At 39.0% G+C, this 15,468-nt stretch overlaps 2 protein-coding genes across 4 annotated transcripts in view; one reads left to right on the forward strand and one right to left on the reverse strand.

The window, feature by feature from the left end:
• The window catches only part of LOC127060968 (uncharacterized), a 1,003,595-nt gene that overhangs the window by 257,692 nt on the left and 730,435 nt on the right, over nt 1–15,468 (reverse strand). The gene's annotated exons all lie outside the window — the stretch shown is intronic.
• The window catches only part of LOC103824743 (ras GTPase-activating protein 1-like), a 129,483-nt gene that overhangs the window by 41,236 nt on the left and 72,779 nt on the right, over nt 1–15,468 (forward strand). For both annotated transcript variants that reach the window (XR_007780316.1, XM_050986341.1), the window contains exons 5-8: nt 1,444–1,561; nt 3,112–3,143; nt 7,184–7,236; nt 8,098–8,248. Coding sequence is in view for 1 of the 2 variants with exons in the window: in XM_050986341.1 (XP_050842298.1) it covers nt 1,444–1,561; nt 3,112–3,143; nt 7,184–7,236; nt 8,098–8,248 (354 nt within the window). In the remaining variant the exon portion in view is untranslated. The remainder of the gene's footprint in view (nt 1–1,443; nt 1,562–3,111; nt 3,144–7,183; nt 7,237–8,097; nt 8,249–15,468) is intronic.

Raw genomic sequence — 15,468 nt, forward strand, 5'->3', positions numbered from 1 at the left:
GGATCTTCAGAGGAAGGCTACACGCTTTCTACAGGATCACTGCTCCAACAGAATCACATTTGCCATTCCAGGAGGACTGCAGCCACCAATCCAACTGGAGTGCTACCAACCCCCCGACCAACAGGGTGTCAGGTTGTATTTTGACTTTGTCAGTGGTTTTTCTTTTGTATTATTGCATGTATTTTGGTCTTCTTTTCCCTTTTCCTAATAAATTGTATTTCTGACTTGGAGTCTCTCACTGGTTTTGCTTTCAAACCAGAGCAACCACTTAGTGCTACAGAGCACAGAAAACTGCAAAAGCCAAAACCAGTCTTTATCGTGTACAGTAAAAAAAAGAGCATGGCACAGATCAGATAGACTAATGTGTAAACCAGGTAAATCAATATTGGGACCAGCAACTGTTAAGAGATATAAGTTTCTACTAATACCTTCTGGTAAAATCTGTTATTATCTCGAACCCTTTGAGGACCCTGTTGGGTACCAGAAAGGACTGTTGTGGTTTAACTCCAGATAGCAGCTAAGCATCCCACAGCATCTTGCTCCCTCCCTCCTGGCAGGGTGGGGAAAGAATTGGAAGGGTAAAAATGAGACATCCGTGGGTTGAGATCAAGACAGTTTTAATAATTAAAAATATAATTTCTAAAAAAAAATTGTAAGGGGAAAAAAACCTACCCACCATCTGACAAAGAGAAAGGGAAATAAAACTCAAGAAAAACAAGTTATGCAAATTAAAACAGTAGCATACTACCAACAGACTGATGCCAGCCAGTCCCTAAGAACACTGTCTGTCCTCCCATAGGAGCTACTATGAAGAAATTTATTCTAGTGAAAGCCAGTATACCTAAGTTTGGGATTACACCTAAGGAATAATTTATACTAACCTTCCAGTAATGAAACGCCTTTGAATGTTTTAATGCTTTGTATTTATACTCTTATTTGTAGTTGTTTGCATGTCTTCTAGAGGAACTGTTCTGTATCTTCTTTTTAGCACTTATCTTCATATCCAAATACTTAAATAGTAGATATTCCATAGGCTTTATTATACAAATTTTGGTTTTGATAGAAATATTATTTTTTAGACTATTAAGGAAATCCTTGATTGTTTTTACCTGTGCTTAGTATTTGGTCCCTCTTGATAAAAGAATGTAACTATCTTATACTGTTGTTGTGGTATTTTTTGTTTTATGCATCCTTAGCATACTTTAGAGTATCTATTAGATTCTAAATGTAAAATAAAGAAAGATTAACATTCATGTGATAGTCATACCTACCTAAACTGTGTGAAAAATGCACATGGTGTGCTTGGGATACCAATAAATATATCTTTCATAGTCAGATTTTCTCAAATGTTTTTCTGAAACTATGCTCAAGAATTCACTGTGTTCATTAAACTTTGTATTATGCTTGTACTTCTAACATATGTGTTGCTGTTACTCTCTTCAGTTTCCTTAAAGGAGATATGCTTATTGTGCATAATGAATTGGAAGATGGCTGGATGTGGGTTACAAACCTACGTACAGATGAACAAGGTCTTATAGTAGAAGACCTGGTAGAAGAAGTGGTAAGTAATTTTATATTCAAATCTGTTGTAGAACTGTTTTTATTACAGCAGGGGTTTTCGGGGTCTTTTCGATCCTGGCTGCTGTAGATGTCTGGATAGCGAAGTCCAGCTATGCACAACCTGTCCGGGTCCCTCAGGCAGGCTCCCAGCCACAGGCAATCTTAGCAAGCAGCTCAGCTCTTTGGTGAATTCAGCTCTTTAGTGATTTCAGCTCTTTGCTTGCTAAGTGCCTCAGCAGACACAGGGAGAGAGAGGAGAAGAGCTGTGTGAGATTCCACAGATGTGTCTTTATTGGCAGCTTCTGTGAAGGGTCTCAGTGACAGCTCTTCTGCAGAACTGGGCAGAAGTGGGTGTTTATATAGGGTATAGGGGTTTTGGGAAACAGACCAATAGTAAGGGTCGAGGTGAATATGACCCATCATTTTACAGAGAGATAACAAGGGTCTGAAGGTGGAAGAGGGGCTTCTTAGGTCCAATCATCATGACGAGGCATTTCTTATCTTAGGCAACTGAGCGCCAGGGAGGCCTTGCAGGCCCTGTGGCAGCTACAAAACTGAGATTTGATTTTTATTTTTTGTTAGTTGTGTGTAGAAGTTAACAATGAAATTAAACCAAACTAGTGTTATTTAGCTGCCTGACTTTTTCTACTTTTCTAAACCTTCTTGCTGTATTTGAATCTGCCAGCTTTTTCGTTAAACAAGCCATTAAGTCTAATTTAATATCCAAAGTACCTCTCCTTGTTATCCAAAAAAGCTCAAGTGCAAATGAATGATACTGTGAACTTTTTAAGCAATTTCCTAAACTCACCAGTCCTGATAAATAACTTGCTAGTAATTCAGTTATATTCTTTTTGTTTGTTTGCTTTGAAATATTCATAAATGTATAGACTCAAATTTTGCTGACTGTCTTTGTTTTCATTTTTTTTAAGGGCCAAGTGTGGATATCAAAATTCTGATGAGTTAATTATATGTAGAAGGGCTTATGCTAAGTCAGGAAGCTAATTGGGTGAAAGATAATTGAAATTGATTTACTGCAAGATAAGAGATTATTTAATGGACAAAACCACCCACCCCACTCTCCCACATGCTTTTTTTCCAAAGTAGTTCACCATTGCTTTGGAGTCTTGACGATGTTTGCTTTGCAGCATATGTATATTTCTGTTAGTAAAGTTGGCTTCACCTGTTCTCATATCTGTATCAGGATGTAAATGGCTAAATTTAAAATGGTAGTGTTAGACTATCTAACTATGAATTTCTACATTAGTGGTTGAAGTTCACAAAAGTTTAGATTTAAGTTACCACATGTAAAGAAGGACTTGAAGAGTGACAGAAACAATCCTTTGAAATAACGTGTTATGGCTGAATTTCCACTGAATTCCAGTGAATGAAGTTGAAAACCTCTTTACATGAACTGTGCAATAAGCCATCTAGTTCAAAAATGTCTTGGACTTGTTAGTGTTATTTCTACAGAAGGTCTTAACCTATGAAGTTTACTTTTCTAAACTCAAGCATACTGTCGTCACGTACTTAATATGTTAATTTTCCTATTAGGGAAGAGAAGAAGATCCACATGAAGGCAAAATGTAAGGATTTTTTTTGTGTTTTTTTTTAAAGCAAATCATAAAACAACTGTTTGTAAACTTTAGCTATGAGATTAGGAAGTTGAACCAAAGTTGAATGTACTTGTCCTTTAATCTTAATACTTTTCTTCTGTTCTAGCTGTTGAAGTTGCATAGGTCTTTGACATGGTCTTGTATTAGTTATGCCTAATGTTAATGGGTTTTACAGTGAAAATCTTGATTGAGTCTCTGTGATTACTTTACCTAGAATATATTCACTGGAGGATGTGGTGTTTTCTGATTTGTTGGGATTTTTTATACACATACAGTTTAGCTTAGAGGTAACCTTTTTTCAGGTCGGCTCAACTCTAACTGCAGGAGAGGGATCAAAGTATCATTTAGAGGAATGATAGTATAATAGTAACACTTGATATTAGCCTCATGTGCTAGCACTTTAAATGAAAACCAGGAGACACTAAATAATTTGTTTGCAGTGAATTCCAACTTGTTAAATAATTTAAAAAAAAAGATTTACAATGAAAAATTAATTGATACAGGAAACTTGATTGTTATATGATTTTCTGTTGTAAAGATGAGCAGCGAATGAAAGTTACAGAAAATTTCTAGTAGCTGGATAACTTAATCTGTCCTCTATTTGCTTGCAATAATTGCAGCTTCTGCTTTCTGTAATTTTTACCCAGTTTGCAGTCTCCAAAGGATTGATGTTAGAAGAAGGCATTTCTTCTGGTGGTGTTTTATTGATTGGTTTTTTTGTTCCTAATAGGAGAAAGAAAATTGTTGGTCTGTAGCTTCAGTTTACAGGTTTTCAAAGTTGTGCTAGTCAGTTTGGTATAGCAGCCTAACAGTAGTAGGGATGCCTTCAAATACAGGAACTTTTTTTTTTGAACAAAGTAGTTTGTAGCGAATCTTGAAGCTTGGATACTCAATTCAGTCACTCATGCTGCTCAGAAGATTCCAGGGGAGGCAGGGATTTCTGTAAATATTCCAATAGCCAGGGATTTTCCTGTAAAGGTAATATAGAAAGCAAGTTAGAACTAGAGCTCTTTTTTATGTGTAAGAGGCTTTGTTTTACACAAAATCATAGAATCGTTAAGGTTAGAAAAGACCATCAACCCAGCAGCACCACCATATTCACCACTAAATCATGTCCTCAAGTGCCATATCCATCCATTTTTTGAACACTTCCAGGGATGGTGACTCCTCCACTTCCTTTGGCAGCCTGTTCCAATGCCTGACCACCGTTTCCATAAAGAAATTTTTCTTATAGCTAATCTAAACCTCTCCTGTTGCAACTTTCCCTTTAAGGCCCTAGTTTGTTCCCATTTTGGGCTATTTCACAGAATCATTTGAGTTGTTAAAGACCTCTGAGATTGAGTCCAGCCTTTGACTGATCACCATATTGTGAACTGGACCAGAGCACTAAGTGCCACATTCAGTCTTTCTTGAAAACCTCCAGGGAGGATGACTCCCACCTCCCTGGGCAGCCCATTCCAATGTGTAAGTACCCTTTCTGTGAAGAAATTCCTTCTGATGTCCAACCTGAACCTCCTTTGGCACAGCTTGAGGCTATGTCTTCTTGTCCTGTCACTAGTTACCTGGTAGAAGAGGCCAACCCCCACCTGGCTGCAACCTTCTTTCAGGTAGTTGTAGAGAGTAGTAAGGTCTCCCCTGAGCCTCCCCTTCTCCAGGCTAAACAACCCCAGTACCTTCAGCCACTCCTCAGAGGACTTACTCTCTAGACCCTTCACCAGCTTTGTTGCCCTTCTCTGGACACGCTCCAGCACCTCAATGTCTTTCTTGCAGTGAGGGGCCCAGAACCGGACACAGTATTTGAGGTGTGGCTTCACCAGTGCTGAATACAGGGAGGCAAATCACTACCCTGGTCCTGCTGGCTACGCTGTTTTTGATATAGGCCAGGATATCATTGGCCTTCTTGGCCACCTGGGCACATGCTGGCTTATGTTCAGCCAGATGTCAACCCAGGCTGTAGCGCTGCGTGAGGTTGTTTTGACCCAAGTGCAGGACCTGGCACTTGGCATTGTTGAACCTCATACTGTTGGTCTTGGCCCATTGATCCAGTATGTCCAGATCCCTCTGCAGAGCCTTCCTACCCTCCAGCAAATCAACACTCCCACCCAACTCAGTGTAGTCTGCAAACTTACTGAGGGTGCACTTGATCCTCCCATCCAGATTATAAAGATATTGAACAGGACTGGCCCCAGAACTGAGCCTTGGGGAACACCATTAGTGACCAGATATAAACTGGCTGTAGCACCATTCACCACCACTCTCTGGACCTGGCCATCCAGCCAGTTTTTTTCCCATCAGAGGGTACCTGTCCAAGCCATGGGCTTCAGCCTCTCCAGGAGAATGCAGTTGGAGACAGTATCAAAGGCTTTGCTGAAGTCCAGGTAGACAATATCCACAGCCTTCCCCTCATCCACCAGGCAGGTCACCTGGTCAGAGAAGCAGATCACGTTGATCAAGCAGGATCTGCCTTTCCTAAACCCATGTTGGCTAGGCCTGATCACCTGTTTTTTCTGCACATGCGGTGTGATGGAACTCCAGATGATGTTAGGCAGGCTGACAGGCCTGTAGTTCCCTGGATCCTCTTGTAGATTGGCATCACATTGGCCAATTTCCAGTCATCTGGGACCTCCATGGTTCACTAGGACTGATGATAAATAATGGAGGGCATCTTAGGAAGCTCTTCGACCAGCTCCCTTAGTACCCTCAGGTGAATCCCATCAGGCCCCATAGACTTGTGAGTGTTTAAGTGGATCGGCAGGTCACTAACTGCTTCCTTTTGGATTGCAGGGGATCTGTTCTGCTTCCCGCCCCTGTCTACCAGCTCAGGGGGCTGGGTATCCTGAGGATAACCAGTCTTTGTTAAGGACTGAGGCAAAGAAGGTATTAAGTACCTCAGCCTTTTCCTCATCCTTGGGAACAATGTGTCCATCCCATCCTTCTCCCCACATCCAATAAAAGATGGAGATTTTCCTTGGCCCTCCTTTTGTTGTTAATGCATTTGTAAAAATACTTTTTATTGTCTTTTATGACAGTAGCCAGATTGAATTCCAGCTGGGCTTTTGCCTTTCTAATCCCCTCTGCATGACCTAACAACATCCTTGTACTCTTCTTGAGTTGCCTGCCCCTTCTTCTGAAGGTCATAAACTCACTTTTTTTTTACCTGAGTTCCTATGAAAGCTCCCTGTTCAACCAGGCCAGTTTTCTTCCCTGATAGCTTGTCTTTAGGCACACAGAGACAGCCTGCTCTTGCACCTTTACCATTTCCATCCCAAAGTATGTCCAGCCTTCCTGGACCCCTTTGTTACTAAGGACACACTTAAACATGCATGCACATATCCACTCTGGAATGAAAGGCCCTATTTCTAGCTTTAAAAGACAGGATGAGCTCTCAAGATGTAGCATGTGGTATGTCACATGTAAACTGAATACCCGTGCAACATCAAGCTGTTTCCTATAATCATTGGTATCAGGTTAAGACTGGATAGATTGCTGTATTTTTTTTTGGATGATGATCTGACGAAGGAAACTAAAGCGATTCTTATTCAGTAGTTAATAAAGCTAAAGTTTATTTCCTCAGCTTCTAGCAAAATTCAATTTTAGTTATTCTGTATAGTATTTAAGTTTCATTAATGTCCTTGGGCTTTGTATTTCATGCTTTAAATAAATTGCTATCTGAGACTGGCTTCAAATATGCCTGTCATTATCTAGCATTCAAACAATGCCTTTAATCTCTAAAACACATTTGGATTTGAACATCTGCTTTGTGTTGGACACCTGTACTCAAATAAGTTTATATAGATATAGATATTTATTTTTCATTCTGTTGGTAGAAAACCAGAATTGCTGAATAACATAACAGTTGCTTATATAATCTGTATTTGCTAGATTTTTTAAACAAAATTTCATTCATATGTACCAGAGTTTAATTCATAGATGTCAGAGTCTTAGATGTCACAACTACTAAAAAAGAGAGCTGATAATCTTGCTTTCTCATTTTTCTCTTTATCTTTAAGATGGTTCCATGGGAAGATCTCCAAACAAGATGCTTACAATTTGCTGATGACAGGTACTTTTATTTCAGATGGAAATACAGTGGTAGGGGAATGAGACAAATTAATCCTTTGAGAATGCAGGAAAACCTGTTTTTTCTTCTGTATGAACATATGAGCATCAGATCTGCGGTTGCTACTACATTGGAAAAAACCTCATGGCTGAGCATTGAGGGTTTTTTTTTAATGTTCTCAAGTAAAGTTAGTTTCAGAATTCTGGTTGAAATAGCTAATTTTCAACTTTTTTGTAATATACATAAATATATCTTGGGCTTCATTAAAATACTGAGGAGAAAATACTGTCCACAGAATTACAGAATATTTTGAGTTGGAAGGGACCCACAAGGATCATTGAGTCCAACTCCTGGCCCTGCACAGAACCATCCCCCAAGAATCACCATGTGCCTGAGCGTGTTGTCCGAACACTTCTTGAACTCTGGAAGGCTTGATACTGTTATATGCTTATGAAAGAATGTATTAAACTTTAGTCTTCTCACAGAGGAAATATTTTTTAAAATGAAAACATCAAGATTTCAGACTCATACTGCCAAATAACATACCTTAAATATGAGAACAAAAATATTTAGCTTTTTTGAAAATATTGTCAAAACTCACATGCACACCATATGCTCTTGTAAAGAGGTGACAAAAGTTTGGGATAGGTTGTCACCTACAGCCAAATGATTTGGCATTAACTTTGGCAGTTTAGTACTACTTCATCCTTTTTGGGGGAAGAATGGGGATCACTATTGGAACTTAGATCAGACTTTATCCTTTATGTGTGCAATTCTTGCTAATTTGTACAGAAAGAGCTTTGATGAGAGCTCATAAGTGACACAAGTAACAGTTAATAATGCTCTATTATTATATATTTTCAGTTGGTCAGGTGTGCAGTTTTCTTGTGAGGCCTTCAGATAATACACCTGGTGATTATTCACTTTATTTTCGGACCAGTGAAAATATTCAACGTTTCAAAATATGTCCAACATCAAGCAATCAGTTTATGATGGGAGGCAGATATTATAATAGGTAAGTTTTAATAATTGTGTGTATTTTACAGTTCTATGAGGAACTTGTATAACATATTGCTGATAACTTACTGATATGATCATAAAGTTTCAGTGTTTCTTAAGGATATACTAGGAGTTTTAACTAACTTGCTTAGTAGTTAGTTGTAACTAAGTACATTCTAAAAGCCTTCAAAAGCTGAGGTGTAACTTGTTTTTTCTGAAGTATTTTTCTCCTTCTGTAAATTATTTTCTTTACCCTATACATTGGATTATGACATGTAATTAGGAGAATGCTGTGTTGTCTTGGAAACTACTATTTGTAATTAGGAGGTTTGTGTATATGAAAGGGGAAAATTAAAATATTTGTTTTATTGGAGACAGTAGGGATTTTAAAGTATAAACAATAGAAATGGGTATTGACAACAAAGGGAAAAATTACCTTTATTGTTGAAAAAAGTAATTAAATTAATAACCTTAATATATCTGAATATTTTGGTCAGAAGTGCAGATAGTGAGAGCTCACCTTTCTCTCTTAACTGAGGCCATTGCCTGTCACGTGATCAAAAATTTTCTGGACTTGCTCACCTAGAACCATGGGATTCTTCATCCCAATAGAGAATTTCTCTCAATTCCAGCTTGGCTTCTGAGTGGGTAGAGATCCAGCAACTGGTGTGTCTGAGAAAATGTTGAGGTCTCCTAACTAAGAAGTTCAGTGGACTTCTTCATATGATTTCAAATGGACAGTGGTTTGAGACTAAGCAATTGGAACCTTATTAACCTATATATATCCCACACACAGACTGCTTGAGTATCTTCTACATTAATCAGTCTGACCTCCAGACATCCTCATTGAAAATCAAGCTAGCTTCAGTGTCAGCATTTAAAGATAAATCCTCCTTTGCACATTCTCTAGTTACATAGCATATTGGGAGAATGATAGATTTCAAACACTGTAGGTGATGTCAAACTAATTAGCAAATTAGTGGAAGTCTTATTAGTCTCAAATGGCTTTGCAGTATTAGAGAGTATAGCTCCAGAAACGTACTGCAATAAGTTATTACTTTCCACTGCTGGATTCACTAGAGAAGATTCTTTCCTTGACATTGGATGGAAAAGAAGATGAAAAGATTAAGCACCACTAAGTTATGATAATATGCTTTTAGAGGGCTTTTTGAATATTTTGGTACCTAGGTTGCAAAGATCTTCCTCATTGTGAGAGAACTACTTGGCTTTGAAAGACTTCTAGTTTTAATTGAATGTTTTGGAGAATTACTAATATACTCTTAGGCTCAAATTCTGTCCAATTCATATTTACTGACAGTTGATAGACTTCTTGAAAGTTCAAACATGCAGGATAATGATGCAAAATGGAGGTGGTAACTGTCCCAAATTATTTACCATAAGTTATACTGCAGAGGGCAATAAATGAGAAGCAGAAAAAAAAGGAATAGCTTTCTGTGGGCTTCTTAATTCTTGTACTGGTTTATTTGTTATGGACCCTGGAAGAAGTGATAGTGGGGCCCTGGAAAATGTTAAGAGAGACTCTGAAATGTTAAGCTTTGCATTGCGCCTGCATTAGTAGTATGATAAATTATATAATTTTTAGATGTGACAATTGTTTAGTAGTTAAATATAATTATTGTATAATCATAAGAAGAATCATGAGAAACTATGTGTTCCTAATCTAAGGAAGCTATGCTTGGCTGAAATCTATGTATACAATTGAACAATACAAGTTTAATAATTAACATGAAAGTTATATAACGGTAGAATATAAAAACATGTTCATCCTGAACTTATGTCAGAGTCAGATTTGGGTTTGTACCCCTGACACCCAGAGCTCTTCAATAAAAGCACCTGCATATAATCATTTCTCGTGATTGTGTTCCTGAACGCTAACAGAAGGGAGTCTTTAAATATGTGAAGACTAAGGTGGATTCTTGTATGAAACAGTCAGAAGTTGCTGAAAAGCATCAAATGGCATTAAATTCACAACAGAAATATAGGAAGTATGTTTCTGCAAGATAATGAAATGAGCATTTCTTGGGGCAGAGAGAACATCTGTGTTTATTCTTCATCAAAAATGTAGAGTTTGTCTTCAAGGTGAAAAACTAGAGGTTGAAGATGTGCTGCTTCTTTAAATGCCTGTGTTAAACAGTTTTCATTGATCTTTTTTATAAGCTATTTCTTTAAATGCTCTGAAGGTATCTGCTTTAAATCTGATACTAGTATTAGACTGGAACTTGAAAAAAATCATCTTTGGTACTATTGGTGATATTTTGCCCGACATCTGGGAGGAATGATGAGGAGGATTCCATCTTATCAAAAGGCTAATTAATTACTTTATTATGCTCTATTATTCTATACTATATTACACTATATTACATTACATGTAAACTGAATCGGCACAAGCACCCAACGCAACTCAACTGCACAGTCGACAGTCCTGACACACATACGCTTGGCCCTGATAGGCCAAAGAAACAAAACACCATCACCCTGAGTAAACAATCTCCATATTGCATTCTACTTTGGCACAACACAGGAGCAGCAAATGAGATAAGAATTGTTTTGATCATTCTTTTTTCTGCTTCTCTCACTGCTTCTCTCAGGTTCAGAGAATGTGAATCCCACATGGTAGTAGTGTTGTTTCTCTTGAATATTCTTCTCTTGCTGCTTTAGTGATTTTAAGTGGGATTAAAAAATGGATAAAATAAAGCTAATCTTCTTTTGCCGAGTATTGATTACAATTATAGTCACAAAAATTGTAGAACAAAGTTTTCCATACAAAAGTAACAGCCTGAAGAATAGTTAAGAAACCAACTCAAAAGCTGACTGTTGTTTTATTTTCCAGGTAATGTAAATATCCAGACATGGGACTGGAACCAATATAAGCAATGTTATGTATCAGACTGTATTCCAAAAGCGAGCCAAGGTTATTTTGGGTGATCATGGCAAAAAATTCCTGGGTACATCTTGGGAATCTAGTGTTCTGTCAGGCATAGGAAGACTACTTTTTCTACTAACCTTTTCCATTTGCATGTTCACCCACTATTCTGCATATAAATTGCTCAAAACTTCTATTGATGAGGATAACTAACAGACCATATTTACACTCATATGGAGATTTGCTTTCCTTATTTCTTATATCATCTCTACAAAACAGTCTGTAGTCTTTTAGTTGTCTATTTGAAGGTCCTAATATATAGTAAATGTGAAATACATATTGAGTGAATTATTTTGACTATATATTGAAATAGTTTTTTTCCATGGACTTCAGTAAAGCATGTAACTTTTGTGATCTTTATGTTTATTCCATGGACAAGATAGCTGACTACTGGTGTACTTATCGCTAATGAGGCCACACCTTGGATACTGTGTTCAGTTCTGGGCTCCTCACTACAAGACACATACTGATGTGCTGGAGTGTGTCCAGAGAAGGGCAACAAAGCTGTGGAGGGTTCTGGAGCACAAGTCTTATGAGGAGTGGCTGAGGAAATGGAGGTTTAGCCTGGAGAAAAAGAGGATCAAGGGAGATCTTATTGCTCTCTACAACTCCCTGAAAGAAGATTTTAGCAAGGTGGGTGTTGGTCTCTTCTCCCAAGTAACAAGCAATAGGGCAAGAGGAAATTGCCTCAAGTTGTCCCAGGGGAGGTTCGGATTGAATATCAGGAAAAATTTCTTCACCAAAAGAGTTGTCAAGCATTAGAAAGGGCTTCCCAGAGCAGTGGTGGAGTCACCATCCCTGGAGGGATTTAAAGGCTGTGTAGATGTGGTACTTAGGGACATGGTTTAATGGTGAACTTGTCAGTGCTGGGTTAATGGTTGGACTTGATTATCTTAGAAGTCTTTTCCAACCTAAATGATTCTATGAATATCTACTTTTTCATGTAAAAATTGTCAAAGTCAGTTGGGGGGGCAAGGGGCATGATGGTGGGACAGGAGGAGATGTGATTTTACTAACTACATATAATGAAATCTCAAACAGAAAATAGATGCTTACTAGCCTGTGGCCACACCATCCTGAACATACTCTGTTTCATTTCATCTTAGAAGCTAAGCAGCTTTGGGCCCAGTTAATACTGGATGGGAGACTGCTTGAGAAAACTGAGTCCAGGTGTTGTAGACTTCTAAAAAAGGGCCATGAAGATGATGGATTAGAGTATCTGTCATTTGAGGACAAGTGGAGAGAGCTGGGACTGTTCAGCTTTGAGAAGATAAGGTGGTGGTGGGGAATCTTATTATTCTGTATAAATTCCTGATAGGGAGGGAGCAAAGAAGATAGAGAGAAACTCTTTGTAGTGGTGGCCAGTGTGATGGTGATCAAACACTGGAAGAGAATACCCAAAGAGCTTGTAGAGTCTCCATCTTTAAAAATACTCAGAACATTGCTGAACAAGATTCTAAGCAATCTGTTATACCTTCTTTGAAATGGGGATTTGAACTAGGTGATCTTGGAGGTCCCTTGCAACCTCAGCTGTTCTGTGAATAGCTTCCATGTTTTACAGTTGGGTTTCTTTTGTTTGTTTTTGTTTATGATGTGGTTTTGTTACAGGAAGGTGTGGGGTTTTTTTGTTTTGTTTTTTGTTTTGGGGTAGGTTTTGGAATTTGGGGTTTTTTGGGTGAGTGGGGTTGGTTGGATTTGTTTGTTTATTTGTTCCAGTTGGAAGGGACCTACAACGATTATCTAGTCCTGGACTGACCAAAAGTTAAAGCATATTACTAAGGGCATTGTCCTCAGACAGGCATGGGACATTAACTACCTCTCTGGGAAAAGCCCGTTCCACTGTTTGACCACATTCTAGATAAAGAAATGCTTCCTAATGTCAAGTCGCAACCTGCCCTGAAACAACTTCGAACCATTCCCACATGTTCTGTCACTGGATCCCAGGGAGAAGAGCTCAGCACCTCCCTCTCCACTTCCCCTCCTCAGGAAATTGTAGAGAGCAATGAGGTCACCCTTCAGCCTCCTTTTCTCTGAACTAAACAAACCTAGTGTCCTCAACCGCTCCTCATAGGACATTCATTCCAGCCCTTTCACCAGTTTTGTTGCCCTTCTCTAGACGCATTCAAGGACCTTGACATCCTTCTTAAATGGTGGGGCCCAGAACTGCACACAATACTTAAGGTGAGGCTGCTCCAATGCTAAATACAGAGGGATAGTCACCTCTTTTAACTGGCTGGTTATGCTGTGCTTGATGCACCCCAGGGTGTGGTTTACCCTCTCGGCTGCCGGGGCTCACTGCTGCCTTTGACTGAGCCTGCTGTCGATGAGCACCCCCAAATCCCTTTCTGCAGGGCTACTCTCCAGACAGAGTTTACACACTAGTTGAGCTTTGGCCTTCGATGTCTTCTCCCTTCATATGGAAACAAGGGCTCTGTAATTTTTCTGTGAAGCCTGACCTCAGTTCCAGAGATTATACAAATTTTTTCCCTCTGAGCTTGACAAGGAGTTCCCTATTCAGCCAAGCTGGTCTTCTGTTCCATTTGCTTAACTTGTGACACACTGGAATTGCCTATCCCTGTGCTTTTAAAAGGTGGTTCTTAAAGACCAACCAGTACTCATGGATCCCTAAGCCCTCAAAAACAGATTCCCAGGGGACACTGCTAAGGAGCAATCTGAATAGCCTAAAGTTTTCTCTCTTGAAGTCCAGGGTAGCAACTCTGCTGTCCTTTTTTCTCATTACACTGAAAAATTTAAACTTAACCATTTCATGATCAATGTGGCCATGACAGCCACCTACCATTGTATCTCACGAGTCCTTCTCCGTTTGCAAACAATAAATCTAGGATGAGATCTTTCCTAGTTGGCTCACTGAGTACCTGTGACAAGAAGTTATCTCCTACAAACTTTGGGAATTTTCTAGAGTTAATTGTCACAGCAATATGATATCCCCAGTTGATGTCAGAGAAGTAGAAAACTCCCATAAGGATAAGGGCTACTGATCCAGAGATTTCTCCTAATTGCCTATAGAATAACTCATCAGTGCTATCATCCTGGCTGGGAGATCGATAGTAGACACCTACTCTGACAGCTGCTGTTTTCCATCCCCCAAATCCTCACCCAGAGTCTCTCAGCCACATTAATGTTAACTGTAAGCACTGTACAGTCCCATCTCTCCCTTACATACAGTGCAACTCGTCCACCTTGCCTGCTCTGCCTATCCCTCCTGAATAGCCTGTAGCCCATCATTCTAGCACTCCAGCTGTGGGACTTGTTCCACCAGGTCTCACGAATACCAATGATATTGTCACTCTGGGAACTGACTAACACTTCCAGTTCATCCTATTTGTTTCTCATACTGCATGTGTTGGTGTACAAGCATTTAGATGTGCTTCTAAGCCCTCAGTGCTCCCCAGAACAGCATAAATGTTCCCATTAGCATTGCCACCCTCAGGTGATACCATGACAACCTTTGGCTTACCTTCAGCTCTCCTGTTGGTGTCCCCTTCCTACACTGATTGTAGTTTAAAGCCTCTCAATCAGTCCTGTGAGTTTATGAACAAGGAAGTGTTTCCCCTGTCAGGACAGATGGATCATGTCAGGTCCCAGCATACCTTGTGTCTCAGACTTTCCATGGTTATAAAAAGCAATATTCTGGTAGAGGCACTAGTCCTGGATCCAGATGTCTTGAGTTCACCTGTTTATTCTAAAGCCTCTCCCTCTTACTGGGAAGACTGAGGAAAATGCTACCTGTGCTTGCTTTTAGAGTATAGGCAGAAATGTAGTATTGCTTATACAGGTTGTGAAACTTCTAGTCCCATGTCTGGATATGCAAACTACCTGGGAAGTAAAATGATATTTGAATGTAAGGTAACAATTTTAAAGTTTCACTTCTGATTTTAGAAGGTGGAGTAGGATAGGCATATCTCATGCCACTTTGTCCTCTCATTCTGTTTTCTTTCTGAAATCTCACCTTCCTAAGAGAGAGTTTTCCAAACACTTGAAAAATTTAGAAGGGGGGCAGCAGCACAGAGTGGTGTATCTGTTGATTCCATGTCAAAGTAGAACATAAGAAATATTGACCTAACAGTTATAGATTGAACAAGCTTTCAAATTATCTTTAATTTGAGAGATGAGACAATTTTCAGACTAGATGATGACTGGAGTTGTTGGAAGACTTTTTTATTTTAACTGATAGATTAATGCATGTTTTGATAGGCTGAACAATATGGGCTTAACACGTATTAATATCTTTTTCCTTATAATTTAATGATGTAGTGTTCTGTTTTCTGGAT

Source organism: Serinus canaria, chromosome W (genome assembly GCF_022539315.1).
Source record: "Serinus canaria isolate serCan28SL12 chromosome W, serCan2020, whole genome shotgun sequence".
Classification (NCBI taxonomy): Eukaryota; Metazoa; Chordata; class Aves; order Passeriformes; family Fringillidae; genus Serinus; species Serinus canaria.